The sequence below is a fragment of the Gopherus evgoodei genome, chromosome 2 (genome assembly GCF_007399415.2).
Source record: "Gopherus evgoodei ecotype Sinaloan lineage chromosome 2, rGopEvg1_v1.p, whole genome shotgun sequence".
Classification (NCBI taxonomy): domain Eukaryota; kingdom Metazoa; phylum Chordata; order Testudines; family Testudinidae; genus Gopherus; species Gopherus evgoodei.
In genome coordinates this window covers 205,637,685-205,661,207 of record NC_044323.1, presented here as the reverse complement: position 1 = coordinate 205,661,207, position 23,523 = coordinate 205,637,685, and the positions used below count along the sequence as shown (strand labels likewise).

At 40.3% G+C, this 23,523-nt stretch overlaps 1 protein-coding gene across 1 annotated transcript in view; it reads right to left on the bottom strand.

Moving 5' to 3' along the window:
* Positions 1–1,404: 1,404 nt before the first annotated feature.
* APCDD1 (APC down-regulated 1) overlaps positions 1,405–23,523 on the bottom strand; it is a 37,227-nt gene continuing 15,108 nt past the window's right edge. The window contains exons 3-5 of the mRNA XM_030552746.1: positions 22,892–23,423; positions 5,606–5,927; positions 1,405–3,908 (exon numbers count right to left, since the gene is read on the bottom strand). Of these exons, the coding sequence (XP_030408606.1) occupies positions 3,457–3,908; positions 5,606–5,927; positions 22,892–23,423 (1,306 nt within the window). The 3' untranslated portion in view covers positions 1,405–3,456. The remainder of the gene's footprint in view (positions 3,909–5,605; positions 5,928–22,891; positions 23,424–23,523) is intronic.

Below are 23,523 nucleotides of genomic sequence, written 5' to 3'. Positions count from 1 at the left end.
GCTTCATTTCTTTCAGTGAGTTCAAAATTACCTACTGAACTGCTTAAAGATACTGGTATGGAGACGTTACAAGATCAATTGATTAAATCTTTAAGATAACTTTAAAGTCCCAATACATGTGATAAAACTTTGGGGTCTGTATTTGATTTTGAAGCAAAATAGTTGTTATGCGGAGTTTTATGGAGCAGAGGTATCATGGTGGCTTATTAACTCATTTACTTACTGGAAGATATGACTGACTCTAGTAATAGATATTACTATGCAGTTAAGCAAATGAAACTAATGCACATTTACTGTTTTATTGCTTGCCTCCTATAGTCTCCAAAATATTAGTACTTGTGGCTGAGAGGAGAAAAAAAAATCTATTTGGGAATATGTTTAGGATTTAGAGAAATAAGTGAAATGTCTGGAGACATTTACTATATCCAGTTTGTTCCTCTTTTTGGAATTTGTCTAACTTGTGATATACATGGCCTGATGCTATACCTCTTATATAGACAAATCCATTGAATTCCATTCAGTTTGCTTATAGAGAGCATCTCAAAGTGTAAATTTGTGCTGCCATTACTTAGCAAACCCTTCAAGATGAAAGCCTTTAATTTATTTAATGAAGAAAATAGTCTCCTGTGCAGTTTTTGCTCTCATTTTTCAGTAGAATTTCTTTGAAATTGCAAAGACTTAACTAGAGCTGGGCAAAGTTTCTCCACACAAATTTCTTTTTGGCGGGTGAAGGGCGGATGCAGATTCAGTGACACCACAGCGTTTCAGAAATTGGTCTTGATTTTGCTCACTTGTTTCAACTAGAAAAAAATTCTGAAAAAAGCTAAATGTTTTGTTTTAGTGTTTGTAAAACGTTTCATTTTTTTTGTCTGAAAGGACTTATCATTTCAAAACTTTTCAACTTTTTTTATAAAGTTGTCAAAATTGAAACAACACATTTTGTTTGATCCAAAATGATTTTTTCTACTTTTTAATTTTCCAGAAAAAAAGGAGCTCATAAATAGAGCTCATTTATGAAAATGTTTTGTTTCTATTGAAACCACACACCCTTTGTAGTGACATAGCTGTTCTGACTGGATGACTGTACAGTCCTCTGAGGCCAACAGTCTCATTCCTTGTGTGCTCCCAGCATATACTTCAGTCCATTTTATCAAAGAATCCAAAGAGCTTTAGTTTGAAACTTAAATAATTATACCTGTGTTCATCAGAGCTCTTTCTAACCTCAGCTGAGGTGATCTGAAGCAAAAATACTATTTACTAGATAATAAAATCGGGTTTTCTGCCGCTAAGTTATTAGATAAAGGGTTTCAGTCTAGTTTGGGTGTAATTTTCCAAGAGGCTTTTTATTCTTTAGAAAGGAGACAAAACACAACCATTACAGATAAGATACTGAGGAATTCTTAGTTCTTCACCGAGTCTTTTATTTCAATCAGTATTTTAACAAGTGCTCAAAGTTCCCTGATAGTTTAATCTGGAACACTACATTGGGAAGAAAAATATTTTCTATAACTTTACAAAAATAAAATTATATTTTTTTAAAATCCTGGGCTTTAAGCTAATACACTTTAACATTGGCAAGGATGACTTTACATCTCAAAATATGGACTCCTGTCATGTTCTGACCTACGACAGCAGGCACAATGTGTAAACTCTAGTGAAACACAGAAGGAGTCTTACTTCTGATCACTTTTTTCCTTTGTTCCCTTTTGTGCTTTGAAAGAAGTTAGTTTTTAAAAATGATTTGCACAACAGTTTCTTTCTCTTGCTGGTTATATTCTGCGTTTTTTATTTCGGGTGCAATAACTTCTTCTGGGCTGGAATGTAACAATGTTGCTACAGAACTCCAGTGTCAAGTTGCACGGTTGCGGAAAAAAACCCTGCTTTATCCTTTCACTTCTTAAAAACATTTGAACCTATATGATGTAAATTACTCCATTCACAGGTCCTCCGTTGCTGAGTCTTACCATCTTAGGCTGACAGGCTATGGAGCCAGGTCACACAAACTATAGATTGGAATATATTTGTATTGTCCCATAGGTGTACATGATGCTATACAACTTGAATGAGTTTGATGAAATTAAAGGATCAATAACTTGTGCAATTCTCAGCTACCTCATTTGCATATGTGACCTAACTGCATACATCTTATAGAGAATAGAGACTGGTTATTTTACTCGTAATTTTGAAGATTTGTTCCGATCTCAGCCACGTAATACTGAAGACAAGCAAACATTGAGCCTCAAACTCAATGTGACCCTGTGTAGGGGCTTGTGTACTGAAAGGAAGGGTGGGAGTGCTCTGTATTTGTGAAACCCCATTCCCTCTGGTGAAATTTGCTCCATCTTTTCAAATTTTCTGTTGTTTCTCTGCTCTCTAAGTTGAAAGGAGGAAGATGTGATTGGGCTCATGGATGATATGTTTGCTGCTTCAATCCTTTCTTTACTTCCTACCTACTGCCACTTTACAATTCTTATTAAGCAGAGGGTTTTTTGTTTGTTTGTTTGTTTGTTTTATGATTTGTGTTATGGCCCCAGCCCCTTCATTATTTTGTTCACCCCTAACAAAATGAAATTCAAGGCAGGAACATTGCATAGAGAGGGTATAAGGAGTAGTGAGTACAACAACATGGAACAATCCACTAATACTTCTGCAACTTACATATACTGTGCATGCCTGATGAAAAAATGTTTTCTCTATCTGATTTTAAAGAGGAGAGGGGGAGGTTATTGTAACTAGTTAGTAGATACAATGGGAGGCATGAAGCAATTGCATACCTAATGGAACTGAATGAGAAAAATATTTACAGCCCACTAAACCTCTGGTTGTTTTTACAAGTTAAACAATTATATGTAAAAATAGCTTAAATTACTTTGAATGTTACTTTTTGATAATTTTCCATTTACCTTCTTACGGGAGGATAGGTTGTATATTTTTTTTCTTTTGTGTAAAAACTGTAAGATTGTATTTAGCTAGATCCTTGTGGGGTTTCTTTATATGTACATATCTACAGCAGAGTCCTAAAGAATAAAAGACAAAAGCCATTATCACAGTATTAACACAATACTATACAGAGTGATTCCTGATAGCTAAATTCTGATGAGAAACTGAGTGCTAGGGGGGAAATGAACCACAACAGCAAAATGGCAGGGCCAACTGAAGCAGGATCTTTAGGTTTACCCTAGTAGTTAAAAAAGCCAAGTAAGTCTGCAGTCGTAAAGTGCAATTACGGTTGTGCAGTCATGTCAGGCCAGGGATCAGACTGGACGAAGTTCAAAGCAAAAACATCAAACGAGTGCCGTTCATGATTCAAGGAGGGGAAAAAAAATAAGGAAAAGAACAACCGTTCTCAGGCATTCCAGTGCATCAAGAAAATAAATGTCCTTTTCTTTCTGAAAAGAAAAACCCTCAGTCATATGGAATCCTGGTTTTGTAGTCAGGAAAAATAGTTTTTTCCTTTCAACTGAGAATGTTCCAATGTGGCACAGTACAAATAAACAGCATCAGAGTAAGGACAAATACACTGGAGTCCTTTTCTGGTGCCCTGCTGCTATAGCGGCCTATTTTGTTCTCCTCTGGTGACTCTTCAGGTCTTGGTGCTGATGAAGCACACTGAACTAATGGCATCTGATAAGAAGTGGCTCTCTTCTCTGGTCTGTCTGGACTTGACCCATCACTAGGCCTCTGGCCGTTATACAGTAAGTAGCTACCCCTAGCATCCTGCTCCATTTTGAAGATTTCATACTCTGTGTGTGGTAGGCGGATCCCCAAAGCAACACAGCCATTGGTGTGAGTAACATCCTGTTGTACTCCAACTTGCCACGATCCCTCTGCTCCACACTCATTCCCATTAAAGACATTCAGTAGAGAGGCTGTAGCTATATCCATGGGAGTGACTTTCATGTGATTTACTGTAAAGGAAGAAGAGAAAGCTAAATATCTGAGGGACAAAGCAAAAGTGAAAGTGACAGTCTTATTATTAGTCCTGAATTCAGAAATATAACAAAGGGCTTGATCCTTCTTGGTTGGCTGGTTGAGATATAAAGCTAGAGGAAGGAGGATACAATAAAAATTTACTCAGATTTTAATTAATATTAGTTCCACGGGCAACATGAGAATTTTTAAGATAGTCCACAAAGCTAATGACCTAACAAATTCCAAATACAAATTTCAAAGCTCAGAAAATGTAACAATTTCACCTTCTCTCATAGACTATCCATACCACCATATGAATTACATCTTTAGGTTCGAATTATCGAGAGAGACCCTATCCCATATCTTAAAAAACAACTGCAGTTTATAATTTCAAACATAAGTCTTACAATTTTCTTCAATTCTAGCTATACTGACCAACTTTCAGTGGAGTTTGTCACATGAGCGTTGATTTTCATCATGTCACATGAGCTTGATTTTCATCAGCTCAATTGCAACAGACCTGAAGAAAAGCTATGGTCAGAATGGGGTTAGGGGAACTTTAATAGAACTTGCACTAGGGATGAATTTGGCCCAGTATGTTAAATAAAAAGAGAATTGAGATTTTCAGTGGATTAGCACTGACAAACTTTACCAAAAATAAAACAAAACCCTTCACAACCCTCCTAAATGTAAATTCTGCTGCAGGACATTAGCAACATATATGTGATTCAAGATTTTTTTTAAAGCAAGACGTCTCAGAATTTTCACCTTGAGATTTTATAACCGTGTATGTGTGTGGGTGGTCTCACGATCCATATTATTTCCCGGGTGCTACACAAAAGAAAACTAATAGTTCATCCTCTTGCTTTTCTAGCGCTGGATTCTCATATGTTCAGCAGCAGGTTGAATAATACATTATAAATAAGCAGCATGGGTGAAATGCTGGCCTCACTGAAGTTTTCACCCTATGTAATTACTTCCAGGTAATCAACCATGTGAGCAGAGCCTCTGACAGACTAGAGCAACCCTTAGGCTCCTTTGGAAATTCTGTCCCTATCTGTTAGTTCCTCCAGTCAGGCTCTTTCCTAAATTGGAGACATAGGAGAGTCTAAAAGGCCATTATGAGCTTCTCGAATGTCATTTCAAGTTAGACCACATGGGGCTGTGATTCTTGCCAGATCTCAAGCTAAGCAGGACAGGTATAGTCAGAGCTTGGTGATGATTCCATAGGTGACATTGTCAATGCTGAACCAATTTTCCAGAGGGATGCCAAGAGGGGCGGGACTGTTTTTTGTTTTAAGATGCTAACGCTACTGACTTCTTGCGGTGAAAGATTCTACAGTATTCTTTATAAGAGAAGAGTGCTTTCACCACATTTATCTGAGCAGCTGGATAACTGAATTCTGCCCATATGCTCCTGTAGTTTCAATTAGATAGTCTTCACTTAGTGACTGAAGCTGTTCTGTAGTTTTGCTGTGCATTTAAAAGTTACTACATTTTGCCTCAGAAGTTGCTGCACTTCAGTGTGTGTGTGAGAGACGTGACCCACTCTGCGTAGTCTGCATATCAGTTTGGGAAGTTCTTGACACTATACAAGTTTTGAATCATTATCATTGGCAACTTTCACCCAGCTATGAACAACCTATCTTGTTACTCAGTAATGGAACAAAACTGCGCAATGTAGCGGTCGTACCTTTGAACACAAACTCTGTTCCTCCCATCACTTTTGAAGAGTGCACTCCCCTGCTGTAACGCCCCTTGGCATAGATGGTAAAGGTGGGGTGCTTACAGATGGGGTCAGAGTAATGATAATAGTGACCTTCCCAGGTGTTGTTGTTATCATGGAAGATGAAGTGCCTGGTGAGAAAGAGGACTTCAGGACGCACCTCACAGCGCTGGCTCACCCATTCTCCATGCAATCCAATAGTCAAATCGGCCTTTGGAGGTAAGATTGGAGGATGGTGCTCATCTGACCGGTAAATTATTCTACATGCTATACAGGTATGATCATGATTCTGAAACAAAGTGGAGAAAAACCCTGTTAGACAATGAATTCTCCTCAATGAAGACCACGATGTGTGTGTCATGCTGAGGTGAAATCAACCTCACATCTAAGGATTCAAATGTTTGCCTCATTTTATTGCAGATTCTGTATGTCATACCTGGAATATGGTGCACATAGTATATTGTGCAGCAGGGAGAGGGTTAAGATATTAATTTCTTCTCCTGGGTTTACTTTGAACAAATATTTTACTTCAGGTATTTATTGTTTCCTTCATTTGGAAGGAAAAAAACCTTTGAATCTATAATGCTGGCAGAATGCCTAACTCAGATAAGTAGGGGCCTTAAAAACCTGCTCTTAATTTCATTAAAAAGAACGCATTTGTTCAGCTCTGACTTTGTATTAATTACCTCTTTTTAATGATTAACTTTGGATGCTGTGGATATGTACATACATCCGCCTAACTTTAATCTGGCTAGCAGTCTGGAAAATTAATATCCTGCTATTTAAACTTTTGAAGATATATTAGACTTTAGTGTAAAATATCAGCGCAAAAATATTTCATTTCCAGTGGTGTCTGCATGAAGGGACTCTGTCAATTTTCCTCTCAATGACATGCATGCAACTCCACTCATTTAAATGGAGTGCATAGGTGTGTGTAAGCAAAGTTTGGCCCTAAACTTAAAACCAGAACATCACATTTCTCCTGTGTGCTGCTAATAAAACATCATCGATGATTAAACTGAGAGAATGTATTTTTCGCAACTGATTTACTTCTTGCTTTTCACTTATCTTGGACAATCCGTCTCTATGGATAGAAGTTCCATGCTTGTATAGTAAGAGTAGAGCTGCAGAAATATACTACCAACCATGTGACCAGGATGTGATTGTGATGGTGAAACAGAAAACACAATAATAATGGGGGATTTCAACTATCCCTGTGTTGACTGGGTACATGTCGCTTCAAGATGGGATGTAGAGAGAAAATGTTTAGACTCCATTAATGACTGTTTCTTGGAGCAGGTAGTCCTGGAATACTCAAAGGGAGAAGCAATTCTTGATTTAGTCTTAAGCAGAGCACAGGATCTGGTCCCAAGATCTGAATATAGCTGAACCATTTGGTAAGAGCAATCATAGTGTAATTAAATTTAACATCCTTTTAGGGGGGAAAATACCAAAGAAACACACCACAGTAGCATTTAAGTACAAAAAGGGGAACTACAAAAAATGAGGACACTAGTTACATGAAATTAAAAGGTACAGTGACCAAAAAAGGAAATGCCTGGAAACAATTTAAAACCACCACAATAGAAGCTCAAATTATATAGATACCCCCAATACAAAACACTGTAAGAGGACCCAAAAACTGCTACCAGAGCTAAACAGCAGAATAAAAGAGGCAAAAAGGTACCCTTTAAAAATTGGAAATCAAATTCTGTTCATTCACTCTGAAGCATCTGGCACTGGCCACTGTCAGAGGATAGGATACCCTAGGTAGACCATCAGTCTGTCCCAATATGGCCATTCTTATGACCTTATGGCCTACTATGCAGTGGTGGCGTTGTTGTGTTGGTCCCACACTATTTCAGAGACAAGGCAGGTTAGGTGATATCTTTTATTGGGCCACCTTCTACTGGTGAGAGAGAGACAGGCTTTTGAGCTAACACAGAGCTCTTCTTCAGACGTTGGTCCAATAAAAGATATTACCTCACCCTTCTTGTCTCCCTTATGGCCTAGTGTCGCCTTCTGGTTCTCGTATACTAGACAATACTGTGGTATTTGGGTTGATGTGTTTACATTGAAACCATGTGTCTTCATTGTAATAAAAAAAAATCAAGAAAACATTTCTAATGGATATTTTAACTCCTACATTCTGGGCCAAGACTATCTGACATGTTATTTTTATAATGCAAGCATCTAGTTCAGTATTGGCTATGTTTTAGTGCCATTATAATCAGTGAGAGGTATACAACTGATTTCAATGGGAACATGCTTTTGCTTGTTTATCTGGCACAGTTTCACAGTCTAAATGGGCCTGATGTTGCAAGGTGTGAAGCACCTCCACGGAGTGATTGAGTTTGGAGATGAGGGCACCCAGCCCTGTATGGACCTGTGGGTTGTGATTCTGAGCTGTGGCCCCACCAGGAGCAGCACAGAACTCAGCCCAGGATGTGGGGGGGAGGGCTAAGGAGACTTCAAGCCATTGGTCCCCTCCCAGTCCTGGCCTGCTCCATGACTCCCAGTGTAATTTAGACAGCCTTGGGGGTCAGTGTAAGTTATGGCAGCTGCTTCAGCTGTCTAGCAGTTGCAGCTATCCCCAGAATCTCCATTGTACTGTGACCCTATCACCTATGTGCGGGCACCCTTAAGGCTGTCTTCCCCAGTTCCAGTATTAGAGAATCCCCACCCCACCCCTTAAGCTAGCTCCCATGCTTTGAGAGCTTTTTTTGCACTGCTCTGGCCCTTTTACCTGACATGAAGGGGGGGGGGAGCTAGAGCTGGGTGTGGTTTAGCATTATAAATATGCTGGTGGAAGCCTTCCACACAAAGTAAAATGAGTGTGTATGTGGGGGGAGGGGGAGCCTCAGTTCTCTTTCTAATGGATAAGTGTTGACACAATGACCAAACTATTACACATCAGGTGCATTTTGGTATGGGATACAGTTTGTTGGGGGTGCAGTAACTGAACTAACTTGCAGAATGAACCTTTTCTTGATGTCAGAATTCAATTTCCAGGGCTCCCAGTCCTCTAACAACGTAAATGAAAACTATAAAGACTTTTATGCAGTTTCTACCACTAATTGTTTGTAACTTCGCAAAGTTTTAGGGTTTGGGGCGTTTTTTGGCAAGAGAGGGCAGTTTAGTTTGCTTTCAAACTGCAGATTACTCAGCTGCAAGAGAAATGGTTTCTGCTTTGCTAAGCAAACTTTGAACCACACTTTATTCAAATATTAGGAAACATTCTTTTAGCTAACATGAATTATGTCTATAAATAATTAAATTATGCAGAATAACTAGAGTGCTGTTAGATAAAAGCAAAATTTTCTGCTCTAGCACCTGTTGTGTATTTGCTACATTCTGTTTGTTTACATATATCAGCTTTGGATCTGATGGTAGTATTTCTATAAAGGACTGCTGAAGTACAGAATGCTGTGGTTGGTACTTTACACTAAATTGAAAAAACTTCAGTAGTTAGAAGAAAAGGTACAGAACACACAGTCTTGTGCCTTTCTCTCCTTTCATGGAATATGCCTATATAAATACAGAAAAATGCCACTGAGTAATTTCAGTGGAGCTAATAGAGATTTGCATGACTGTAACTGAGAACAGAACTTGGTCCTGGATAATTAGCTTACATGAACATTAAAAAAGCACTGATAATATAGGAGGATTGTGAAAGTGTGGCATTTTCTGAGGCTTGAGGGTTCCATCTGGAGTTTGTTGGTCCAATGGTTCAGTGGCTTGCCTATGACTCAGGAGACCTGAGGTCAATTCCTGGCTGTGCCACAGGTTGCCTGTGTGACCTTGAGCCAAAACAAAGAAAACAACCAGACTCCTCTGTTTCCCTATCTACAAAATGTGCATTCTCTGCCAAGCACTGAGGTTGTGATATTAAAGTCTGTGCAGTGCTCAGATACTATGGTAATAGAGGCAATGGAAGGCCTTTCTCAGATAGACTGGAAGTGAACTGGCTTTGTGAGCCAAACTAAGTTAAAAGAAATTAAAGGGCAGTGAGCAGCTTTCCCCCTCTCATTTGACAACCTTGCTAGCAGTTTCAGCAGAGGAGCTCAGGATTGAAGGGAGAAGAAGATTGAAACTGCACTCTTCCCCATTCATGGTCAAGGCATATCAGCAAGGAAGAAGAGCAGCTACCCGAGATGTGCAGTGAATCTAAGTTGTCAGTCCAACACCTTTCATAAGCACTGATTCACTTGATATTCATTTATTTAAACAAATGGTTAGCCCATGAGCAATTCTGAACCATAAATCTTCAGTAGAAAACTTTGATTTACTTGAAGAAGACAGAGGAGTTTCATAAATTCCAAGCAACCCTGCAGATAAGACCTGATAAGTAAGTTTTTTATTGTAGAACAGAGGAAGGAGGAAATAAAAGTTTCATCAGATTTTGTTTTAGGGTTTGTTCATGAGCAGGGCTATAGTATAAAGTTTCTAAGCTTTCTTTTTACTTATGCTAGCTGCCTTTTAGGGGGAGCTCTGCTGAAGCCATTGCTACTTTGTGATCCAGACTATTCCTTCCAATTCCCTATAAACCCCTTTCAGCTTCATTATAGCTTTAACTGAAAATTGTTTTAAGAGAACTATGAACTTTTTAATAGCAAGTGTATGCTTATACATTGCTCTAAAATCCCTGAAAATGTAGCTTTTGTCCAATTAATGGAAGAAAGACATGTAGTTGTTATGAAGTGAATGGATCTAATTAGGGAGTAATATTTATTTTTGACAGTGGCTTTTTCTTTATTCAATGTTGCTTTCTATGCGTGAGACCTCTCTTTTCTAGGCCAGCTACTTTTGGCTCTAAATCCCACTGCTTAAGGCCTTGTAAAATCATTCCCTTTCCATAGGTCTTTGGCAAGGGCAATAGGATCTAATTTCTAAACATAGACATTTAAAGAAAACCTTAAACGGAGGCAAAAAGCATTTGACTGCTGCTATTCTCCAAGCACACCTAAAATAATTTCTAATAAAAGACTCACTTGACCATAAAATAAGCTAAAATGCTTTAAAATGAACTGTGGATAAGACGGATAGCTTCTGCTTTACAAAAAAGTAAGGTTCTACGTGTGAACAAGTATTTTGAACAACGGGATCTATCTAGAAAAAACAGCCTCTACAGTAGCTACTGCCAAATGAACTTCTCAAGCTATGGAGCTATAGGGCTTTTTCCTCTTCTGCAGAGGGCTTTTCTTTTGCTAATGGCTGCATAATAGTGACTCTTCTGAGCCCGACTGTAAACTCAGGCAGGCAGGCCATGTAGACTACAGTTGGTTCCCTAGCTGACAGCTCTGTTCAGGAGTTCAAGGACAAAGAGGATCCCAGTGATTTGAAGATCACCACAACCACTTTTCATTATTCTCTGCTGCTGCTTCCATTGAAAGGGTGACCAGGTCAGGGAGCCCTTGTCTTCACCTGGGGGAAGCCCCATTAAAACAGCAGTAGGAATGGAGTTCTTTAGACTTTTTCAAGTCCCCTTGTGATTGGGAATTCAGAAATACAATCCTTCCCAATACATTTTATTTTTCTTACAAATCCTTTAGCTGCCAGGGGCTGCTTGTTCTCTGCGCTGGTCGCGATGGTTATGCCATTGCCAGGGTTATATACACTACTCCATCAGGCTGTTTTCTGCACCCTGGAGTGATGTTAAAATGTGTCAAAAATAAAGCCTAATGTTATCTCCTTGGAGGGCATTTGCCTGGTCTGAACTGAACACCTTCATACTTCACTTCTACTTTGCAAAATTAAAAGCCTTTTAAGCCCTTTTCAGAAAAGCAGCATTACATTTCTTTAAAGGAGAAAGGCAGCTGGAATTCAAGTGGAATCCAATAGCCCGGTCTTACTTTTTATATCAATGAGATAAATTGTGCAGATGTTACACGTTATTACTGATGCTGTTTATTACAGTAATGTCTAGTGACCAGCTAAGAACAATGACTTGATCCTGACAACTTCATGTCAGACAATGGTGATGGGGGTGCCATAAAAATGTAGTTATTTTAGGTGATCAACCAGTGTGCTCTCTATTGTGTTGATCAAAATGAGCCTGATCATGAGATAGCATAGGGGAGATGGAACTAAAACCATCAATTTTTTAAAATACACAAACATTCCTTTTTCAAAACAAAGTTTTTTGGGGGAAATGGTTGCTTCTTTTGAAAAAAATTAAGTGAAAAACAAACATTTTCAGGGTTTGGTTTTTCACTGAAAAATTAAAACATTTCCATGAAAAATTCAGGAAAATTTTTTTTTTTTGTTCCTTTTGAATATTTTGACACAATATATTTACCATTTCCTGACCTGCTTTACTCATGCTCTTAATAGGAGTTTACACCTTTCAGGAGGTGGCACATTAAGAGGACACAAGTATGTGTCGTGAGGATAATAGTATCATGTAGCTCTCAAAGTCCCATCCTGAATCTAGCACTTTATTACAGGAGAGTCTGACTCAGGAGCAAGTGTGTGCTTCCAGCTGTTTAGGGCTGACTTGACCTAAGGAGAGGCAAGACTGATATGTTTACGCTGCAGTTAAAAACCCACAGCTGGCCTGTGCCAGCTGACTCAGGCTGCCAGGGCTCAGGCTAGGGAGATGTTTAATTGTGGTGTGGATGTTTGGGCTCAGGCTGGAACCCAGGCTTTAGGACCCTGAGTCACCTGGCACAGGCCAGCCACAAGTGTCTAATTGCAGCATAGACATACCCTGAGAATTCTGAGGCAGGGGGACCCACAACTATGAACACTAGTTTTCTGAGTAGCACTTCTTTAGAGCTTGTCAATCCCTTATAAATCTATACTATTCCTGTCAGGGTTCCCTCCCCACTCTGAACTCCAGGGTACAGATGTAGGGACCCACATGAAAGACCTCCTAAGCTTCTCTACCAGCTGAGGTTATAAACTTCCCCCAAGGCACAAATCCTTCCTTGTCCTTGGAACAGTATCGCTACCACTACCAAGTGAGTTAGACAAAGATTCAGGAAAAGGACCACTTAGTGTTCCTGTTTCCCCAAATATCCCCCCAAATCCCTTCACCTACTTTCCTGCGGAGGCTTGAGAGCAAACAAGGTGAGCACAGACCAGCCCCTTGGGTTTTTAGGACACTAAAAACCAACCAGGTTCTTAAAAGCAGAACTTTATAATAAAGTAAAAGAAGCACCTCTGTAAAATCAGGATGGAAGGTAATTTTACAGCATAATCAGATTCAAAATGGAGGATTCCCCTCTAGGCAAAACTCTAAAGTTACAAAAACACCACCAAACCAGGAATAAACCTCCCTCTTAGCTAGGGAAAATTCACAAGCTAAAACAAAAGATAATCTAACGCAGGGGTCGGCAACCTTTCAGCAGCAGTGTGCTGAGTCTTCATGTATACTCTAATTTAAGGTTTCGAGTGCCGGTAATACATTTGAACATTTTTAGAAGATCTTTCTATAAGTCTATAATATACAACCACACTACTGTTATATGTAAACTAAACAACGTTTTCAAAATGTTTCAGAAGATTTAAAATTAAATTAAAATGCAGATCTTATTAGTTTAGTGTGGTCCTTGCCCTTGCTTTTCCTTGCTGAGTTTTCCAATGTCTGGTGGCACCTATTTAGATACTTTAAGCTGCATACAGGCTTCTGAGTTAAGTTGATAACCAGCTGGCAGAAGGTTAGCGGCTGGAACCCCAGACCGGCAGCTGAAGTGAGTGGAGCTGGCAGGCCTGAGCAGGGCCAGAAGCTTGGACTGTCTGGCAGGGAGTCTGCGCTGGAACTCCAACTGGAAGCAAGGTGAGTGGGGCTATGGGGACCCTGGCTGGCAAGGGGCCAGCAGCCAGAACCCCAGAGCAGCAGGGGGCTGACCACCAGAGCTCTGGGGTTTCCTTCTGAGCCCGCTGCCAGCCTGGGGTTCCTTCCCCCAGGCCAGCAGTGGGTACTGAGTGGGGCTGTGGGGGGTGGGACCCAGCTGGCAAGGGGCCAGCAGTGGGAACCCCAGAGCAGAGGTAGGCTGAGCAGCTCAGCCCGTCACCGCTCTGGGGTTTCGGCTGCTGGCTTCTTGCCAGCTGTGGTCTCAGCCTACCGCCAGCCTGGGGTTCCTTTCCCCAGGCCAGCAGCAGGTGCTGAGTGGGACCCCGGCTGGCAAGGGGGCAGCAGTAGGAACCCCAGAGCAGCGGTGGGCTGAGCTGCTCAATCCCACCCTGCGTGCCATGAAAAATCAGCTCGTGTGCCACCTTTGGCACGCGTGCCTTAGGTTGCCGACCCCTGATCTAACACATTTCCTTGCTATTACTTACAATTTGTAATCTTAGATGCTTAGTTCAGGTATGGCTTTAGGGGATGCATTTTCCCTGCCCTGGTTCCTTGCTGTCCCTGAGAGCACACACACAGAGCACAAAACAAAAAGCATCTTCTCCCCTTATTGGTCAGGTGCCAGCCAGGTTATTTGAGCTTCTTAACCCTTTACAGGTAAAGGGGAGATTTTAAGTAAAAGCAGGAACCTAGTGCAAAGACAGTCCATTTCCATTAAATTGAAAAGGGGTTTGGAAAGTCATTCCTCCCTTCACACATGCTAAAGCTGCATGCATCTCCCCTGCCCTCTCTCTGGAGTCAAACGGTGAACATGTCCTTTTTAAATGATAAGGCTAGTAAGATATTCACAAGCATATACTCTACCTCAAAAAAACCAAAACACCACACAAATATCCTCTTATCCTGCTTGCCTGCCTTTGAACTCTCTCCTTTCCAGTGACACCAATGAAAAACAAAAACCAACCCAGAAACTCTTGGCAGAGTGATTGCTTCTCTCTGTAATGCCTCACTTGGGGCCCCAATGCTTTTAACTTTCACTTTTTATTTAAGCTCAGCTCACTAGGGATATACTTAATGCTTCTGGTTTAAGTTCCCCCTACTCTCCCATTGTGATTTGAGCCAGCTTATCAGCTCTCCTCCTATGCTGCTATCACCACTATCTTGCTCAATTAGAATAACTCATATTTCATGCACTGTGAAGAAGTCACTTACTTTAGATTTTTTATATAAATCCTGAGCTTCATAAAATTATATAGAAAACAAGTGATTCCCAATGTGTCCTGATCCTACTGCCTTCCACTCCCTTATCTACTCCAGCACCTTTAATGCAAAAGGTAGCTTCAAAAGGGCCAGATCTTTTGCAGATGTAAATGATCACCCCATTAGTCAATGGAGCAACACTGATTCATAGCAGCTGAGGCTGTGACCCAAGAAGCAGGTTCTGTTTAGCTAGTGTCTCAGAAAACTCAATAACAGGCAATTATTTAGTTAGAAATTCAGCTGTGAATCAAGTAACTGAAATAAGCTGTATGAAAATATTGCCATTGGCGAGTGGGGGCGGGGGGGAAGGGAGGGAGAGGCAAGAGAAAAATAAAATATACTCTTACCAACAATCCAGCAAAAATCCACAAAGCTAGTCTGCCGAGGCAGAGCTGGTTAACAGCAGAAAAGGGCATGTCAGGTCACAACTATTACTATAAACACTTCTAAGCAACTCATCAACTGAGAATCTAGGTGGCAGATCTAGCAACTAAAAAGTCCCAAGATGGAAACAAAAATAATCTAAAAAAAATCCTTTGGAGCCATTAAATTCAGAGGGAGGCTAAAAATGTCTTAAAATAAATGCAAAAAGCTGGACTTCATCTCATGTTGCTATAGCTCAGGCCACATAAAGGACACTTTCAAGGCTGTGCTATGTTGTTATAGCTATGTCAGTTCCAGGATATTTTAGTGAGACAAAGTGGGTGAGGTAATACCTTTTATTGGACCAACTTCTGTGGGTGAGAGAAAGCTTACCTCACCCACCTTGTCACTTTCATGGATACTCAGTACAATTTCTCACTCCACTCCTCCACCCTCAAAGATAATTTCAGACCAAGACAACCCTTTATGAACTCCACCACAAAAGTGATAACTTGGAGGGTTGCCATGACCTCATATGTGGCCAACACAGAAGGCTGATTGCTGGTCATTGAGAAGTACGATTGATGCAGTTGTAACTCAGGCTGCCAAATGGGATGAACTTACTCATAAGGACAACAGAAGATTTAAAACTTTTTAATTAAAAGTCTTGAAACAAATGGAAAATGTTTTAGTGTTGGGGAAAAAAAAAATCTAATCCTGCTGCAACATTGCCAGGTTTTTTTGGGAATTCAGAGCGGGCAAAAGGGTGGGAAGCAGTGAAATTTGTCCACATATGAATACCACAAATTTTAGGGCAGTGTATGTGTCAAATGCTCCCAGGAGCAGAAAGACAGGGAAGGAAGCTGAAGGTGCTATAATTGCACCAGTCTGATATAAATGATTTCAACTGAATTTCACAACCCCACATAAAATCAAAATAAAGTATGAAAGTCTTAAATTGTTGCTCTTCCCGAATTTAAATCCCACCATCTACAGCAAAAGATGAAACAAGACCCAAACAGCTTTTTCCCCCAGAGGAACATGCCTGCATCTCTGTCATCTATCCAGCTACACTGATGCTAATTTACAGTGACAAATCATATACATTTTCAGAAGCAACAAACCATATATATTTTGGGAAGCAGAAGCAATGAACAAGGTCTTGGAAAAAGTGATGCAAGTGATTGATTGAACTTGAAGACTCTGCGCATGAAGAACTGCAAGAATAACGCTGCCTTAAAATGTTAGTTATGCCTTTACAATTGTAAAATAGAACTAATAATTAAATCCACAGAAGACAAAATAAAGCACATATTTAAAATCTTCAAGGTTTATACAAGTCATATTTCACCCATTCTTTAACATTGGCTTTTCTAAGAAGAGTAAGTATAGCATGTTACTTTAAATGTAAGAAGAACGTTTAAAAGTAACACATCCTTTGCTACACTATGCCCGGTAGATTTGTAATAGGAAAACAAGCCTCAGCTAAATGATTGGTTAATTTATTTCTAAAGATAATCCCATACGTCCTATTATTCATAGTTGTCTTGAAATCATTCGGTTCTTAAAAAAAAAAAAAAAGTTCTTTTCTGCTTTCTCCTTTCCTCCACCATATTTCTTTAAGCAACTGTCTTATGCAAAGACAAAGATGTGAAACCCCTCTATTTCCCACCACATCCAGAATAGACTTTTACATGTTTTAGTAGCAGTATTTATGGTTTGGCCAATCAAAAAAATACTGTCCTCAGACAATTATTTCTTTGCTGAGGTAATATTTACACACATCACCTTCTATCTGAGGTATTTAACACACTTTATAGTAGTTTATTAATTTATCCTTGAAATTATCCTGGGTACTAGGCACATAAGTAGTGGTTTCATTTTACAGATGAAGAAACTCAGATTAAGGACCAAATTTTCAAATGTGTCCACTAATTTTGGATACCTCTGGTTTTGGATGCTTAAAACCTGATTTTCCAGATCTCTGAGTACCCAGAACTCCACCCACAGTTAATGGTTCTTGCAAGTGCTAAGCACTTCTGAAAATAAGTCCCCCTTCCCCTCCCCCCCAAAAAAAATTGCAAGAGAGAAGAAAGACACTCAGTATATGGTTTTGAATGGGAATGTTTCTCATTAAAACTGAATGTCTCAAATATCTGAGCACACACCAAAAAAAGTCGTAAATAAGGGTATTCAAACACATTTTTTGGTTCTGATGACATTACAAACAATTCCATCCTAACATGCTAATAGCTACCAGGATGTCAGCAGAATAACCTGTTAACATAATCCTCACTCTGATCTTTGTAGCCTGACAGAATAAAGAGAAAGAGGCGCCTGGAGTTCAATGTATTCAGTAAACAATATTTTAGTGCTAATTATATGTGCCAGTACAATTTCCATGCATATTACCTCCATTTTTAGTAAATGTGCCTCTTTTCTAAACACAGCTCTTATTCTTTCACTAAGAGCCGGTTGAGCTCCATACCTGTTCTTGATTTCTCAGACCATTAGGAGCCTTATATCTCACATCACCTCTGCAAACCATGTAATTTCTATGGCTAATGAGAAAGAACCCCTGAAGTCACTCTTGACTTTAGATCTTCTGTATGACAACACAACATATTGGTACCATTACACCAGTAAGGTCGCTCCAACCTTGTCTCTCTCAGTTATTATTTAAAAGGCTGAATTTGCAAGGTGCAGGGCACCTTTCTGAACTCCCAATGACTTCAACAAAAGCTGAAGATGCTCAGCAACTTTTAGAATCAGATCTGAATTATCTTCAGTTTTGTCAGCATATTGACTCATCATTGATAAATTCTTCCTCTAAAATATTGTACACACAAGTTTGAGTTGAACTTGTGTAGGATATGCTCTTAGATAAGAGCATTTGTAAGGCCTTAAGAGATTACAAATTAAAACCATTTTTAAAGCTCCCCAATTTCATATGTACACTTGAGTTAAGATGTGGGCATTTGTGAATTTACTTAGATTAGTAGCTTGGCTTAAAGCTGTCTGCTTTTTTGGACAGCCCCTTTGATTTACCATCCTGTGGCTAAATCACTGCAGGAATTTGGAAAAAGACCAACTCTATTTGTTTAAAGTCTGATCATGCAGCTTTAGCATTTCTAACTGATCCAGCAGCCATTTGCTTTTAATTACCATTTGCTTCAACTGCACAAGTAATGAATGTGGTGGCTATCACATCCAACTTTTAGGCTATGTACATTTATGAGCTGGGTGGAACAAACATCTTCATGGAGGCCTAATAATAATTTTAATTCAGACAGTGAATCTTCTTAAAATCTAAAATTTTAGCCAAGTCTTTATATATTAAAAAAGAGAAAATTAAACAAGCCATATATGAAAGATTCCACACAACACACCTGATTCAGTTCAATGGCTATTTCCTCATCTCCCTAGTGTTGCTGCATGTAGAAAGCTTAAAAAAAAAAACAAGTTGATTTAATGTTTCTATTTATTTAAGGTGTCCAGTTTCCAGAGGAGTCTGTGACTAGTGGTTTTAAACTCAATTTAGGATTTAAACTCACTTTCAGCTGGGTCCCTGTGGACCAGCAATTAGAAAAGGAAAGGAGTTCAAAGAAGAAAGGTTATAACCTTTCAGTGGTATGTTTGTGTGGTCTTTAAAAAAAAAAGAAAAAATACAAAAAACAAAACAAAAACAAAAAACCACAGCATCTTCTGTTACCATTCTTCCTACATTCAAAAAACACTGTTAACCTGGCTCTGGGCTGCAGCCTGCTGGTACAGAAGACTTCAGGGGTAGATACACATCAAAACTCAGCAGCCTTTTATGATGGCTAATGCTAATATACAGTTTTCCCCTACTAACTATCATAATGAAAGTCTTGTCTCAATGCCCATATTTCCCATTTAAAAAAAAAAGTCACAAGAATCTGAACAAGATACACAAAACTAAAAGTATCTACAGAATCTTTTTTGCATATTCAGGAGCTGTATACATCCTATTAATTGTTTGTTACAGTTACACTTACTGGTTCCAACTAAGATTGAGACCCCACTGGGCTAGACACTGTACAGGCACATAGTGGGAGACAGTTCCTACCCTGAAAACCTTTCAGTTCAAACAAACAGAGATGCAGGATGGAGGAGAAGCAGAAGTGAAGTGACTTTGGTCCAGTGAGAACAGAGAATAAAGTGAGATCTCTCGACTCTATCCACTAAACTACACTGTTTTTGTTTTTTATTACCTAGTACTTGCATCTATCTGCACTTTTGGGTACCATGAGAATACTCTGAATTAGCTTGCCCCCCATGTAGTAATGATGTTCTCAGTTGTCAAGGATACCTATGTGAATGATGTTCCAATGTAATTAATTCAGCGTTAGGACTTGGACTGGGGTGGGCAAACTATAGCCCATGGGCTGGATCCGGCTCATCAGGGCTTTGATCTGACCCATGGGATTGCCTCCCCCCTGTGGCACTGCAGGCCCCCTGCCACTTCCAGAAGCAGCTGGCACCATGTCCTGTGGCCCCTGGGGGGTGGGGTGGGGGCAAAGGGTTTTGTGTGCTCTCTCTGCCTTAAGAAACTGCGCCCCACAGCTGCTATTGGCTGGGAATGGGGAACTGCAGCCAATGGGAGCTTCGGGGAAGGTACCTGCAGGTGAGGGCAGCGTGCAGAGCCCTCTATCCCTCCCTCCTCCCCCAGGGGCCACAGGGAGATGGTGCTGGCTGCTTCCGACAGTGGCAGAGGGCCTGTTTTAGCCCTGCTGCATGCTGCTGCCGCCCCAGAGCCACTCCAGGCCCAAGCCTGCACCCTGAACTCTTCTTGCACCCCAACCCTCTGCCCTGAGCATCCTGCCACACTCCACACCTTCCTGTACCCCAACCCCCTGCCCTGAGCCCCCTCCTAGATCCTGCAACACTTCTGCACCCCAACCTCTTGCCCTGAGCCCCTTCTGGCACACTGCACCCCCTCACACCCAACCCCTCTGCCCCAGCCCTACATTCATGGCCCTCCATGCGATTTCCCCACCCAGGTGTGGCCTTTGGGTCAAAAAGTTTGCTCACCCCTGACTTGGACTCTGCCTAAATGCTGACAGATAAGCTTATGTTTGGATGCCCTGAGCTCCCTGAATATTGATCTTTCAAGTTAATTTTTTTTTCCTTCCACCAGTTCTGGTAAACATATAGGAGCAAAATCTGCCTGGAATCCATACAGGAGACTTCCACTGATTTCAATGGGAGTTGTGCACATGCCTCTGAAGGTAGAATTTGGCCGATCAGAGTATATAAACTTCTTATACAGGATGAGACAGACTGACTACCCCTTTGCTGCCACAAGCTGGTCCCGAGCCCAAATGAAAATTGTCAGAGATTCTACAAAAAAGGCTTATGTTTGTCCTGGTCTACAATATGTAGGCATGACCCACTCATAGCAAAATAGTGCATTTTGCATTGTGGTTCTGAGACAAACCCTGGGAGTGAAGATGATGGGGGTTACATTCTTCTAGCTATTCTCAATATTGGGTGTGGTTTCTGAGCTCCTGGCAAATTTCCAGTATGGCCTGAAATTAGTTACCCTGCTTTAAATAACTATAAAGTCTTCTAGCTTATCCATTATATTTCTTCAGCTTACATTTTATACAATGATATGTGGAACAGTGTATAAATATTGTTTTCAGCAAAACTTTACTAGACCCAGCTCATGCTGATATGTTAATAATCAGACTTCACACGGTAGGAAGATGGATTTAAGAGACAGACTTGTTTTGCAAGATTTATTCTTTTTTAACTAGAGCATTGCATTTTAGAGGTGAGCTGTCTAGCAATGCCATTGCAACACAGAGGCCAGGCAGCTGAATGGTGACCAGAGGTGACACTAGAACTGACAAAATCCTGGTTTCTATATAGCCAGCTGACCAGTAAAGCCAACCATTCTAACATTGAGCCTCTATTAAAGTTCTCTAAAATGAAGTGCAGACATTTTTACAATATCATTTACCCGCCAATATCAGGATAACCAGGTTTGGTAGGACTAGGGTGACCAGATGTCCCAATTTTATAGGGACAGTCTAGATTTTAGGTCTTTTTCTTATATACACTCCTATTACCCCCCCCCAAGCCCCATCCCGATTTTTCACAATTGCTGTCTGGTCACCCTAGGTGGGACTGTCACAGTGTCTTAGCTGGTTGTACTGAAATCTGAGTTTTGTCTCCATTCCAACTGTTCTGAAAAACACCCACAAAATTTGCTAGTATGGCTACAACATTCATCCATGTACTTTGGTACTTAAGGATCCCTTTCAAAGAATAATTTTAAACAAAGACCCTCACTCCAAAATAAGTAAAGAGAAAAATGTAAAACAGAACGTTATTTATTTTAGTTAAGCAAATGAAATAGAAAAATTAAAATTGTTCTGAACTCAGGTGTTTTGATTATGGGTGTGTGTATGTCTGCTCCGGCTACACTCTGTCTATTTTGGGAAGATGTAGGGTTTAAAAAGTAAATGAAGAGTTGTTCCAGGCCCACCTGAGGTTAGCTGATAAGACGACAATCTAGAGATATCATACTGTTGGAATTCCGGTGAGGGAGAAGACAGAAGCAACTCTGGGGAGGTGGAAGGGTTATGTGAATGAATGAGAACCCAAACCCACTCTCCCAAAATTGCTCTCTTCCCTGGTTGTGTCTCCTTTCACATTCAGCATGTTGTGGTCCATTTTTGTAACAGTTATAGCAAAAAAAAAAAAAAGTTAGTTGTGATAACTCATTAAACTGGAAATGATCCAAAAACCAGTCTGTGTGTGGAAGTTATTAACGGCAACTGAAGTCTCAGATGTGGTTCCAATCATAGGTGCTGACTCTGTGGGTGCTCAGCATCCACCAGCCACAGATGTTTGGCAGCAACCCCAATTAGCTGATCAGGGCATCACCAAGCAGCTGATTAAAGGCTGGGGGTGAAGTTAGGGGAGGGCGGAGACCAGAGAGCAGGCTGGGAGGGGACAGAGCAGGGACGGAGTGGAGCACCTACAAGGGAAAGAAGAAACTCAGCGCCTATGGTTCCAGGTGCTATATTTCTTTGAGATTTGTCATCAGAAAAGATGTACAGACAGACCCACTGCAAAGTGTACACCACTGCACACTCCCCTCTTTGATTTTTTTTTAAACTTGCTATGGTTTGATCAGCTCACACTGAAGAGGAGGTCAGACTGAAAATGGAATCCTAAAATGGAATTTATAACCTCAGATTCCAAATGTCCCTGTTTTTCATTTCAAATAATGTATGCATCTGAGTCTAGATCCATGACCTACACAGTCTACCAATTGCTTCCTCTTCATGCTGGCCCTCTTTTGTACCTGCCCTCCAATTCCTCTTTTTCTTGGCCGGTGGACTTCCATATGCTCATGCAATTTTATCTCCCACTTCAATACTGCTGCCTTTTCACCACCATCCACCCTCTGCTACTACCTCCTCCTCTCTACCAATTTCTGCCTCGAACCTTGAATCTTCTCTCCTTTTTGATGCTTATTTTCAGTCTTTGTCCATTTCTACAGCAGTTCTCATCTCCCCATTCTGGTAATCTGTTGTAACAGAGTGGTGCTCTCTTCCTGCTCAAGCAGCCCATCTTCCTATTGACCCAAACTTATAATGTAATTTCATAATCCACAAATGGGATACTACTCCCATGAATTATCATTTAAAAATTGATTGAATTGCATTGTCCATAACTCTGCAATCCATCTCTGACTCTAGAACAGTGGGATTTTAGGTTATAATAAAAACTTAGTTCAGAAAAGATCCTGAATTTCATTTGCTTCTTTTGTCAAAAAATAAAAGTGAATGTACCTTCGCATTTTGAAGAGGAGGCTGGTAACTAGAAGGCCGATAGTACATCCTCTGAGTAGCATCAGTGTGGATGTCTCCAAGAAATAGCTCCTCTACTAGGTGATCTAAATTATGATGTAGATACTGCTTCTCTACTCGGATCAGTTGAAGTTCATGAATGGCAAAATTAAGAGCTCTGGTGCATTCACAGCCATTCTCTTCTCTCCACAAATTGTAGCTCACATCCTGCTCCCAGGGATTGTTGTCTGGTACAAATCCAGGACACGTACGGTTCACCAACACACTTAGTTTTTCGGCTATTGCTTCACTGTGGCAGATGATCTGAATGTTATGTAACTGGTAATCGGCTTCAGTTCCCCCTCGGATGATCCAGGATGCTTGACGAAGACGAATTTTACCACGGATAACTAAGGTATAGGTAGGGTTTGTGCAGCGATTACCACCGTAATAAAACTGGTAGGCCTTGAATGTGTTGTTGTTGTAGAATCTATAGGATCTTGTGATAAACTCTGGGCCTGATCTAACTTCACAGCTGTAGAGGATTGAAAATGATATAAAACAAACTTTGAGAGAGATATACCACACTATCATCCTACAATTAATAAGATGGTCAAATTCTTATAGTGTGCACT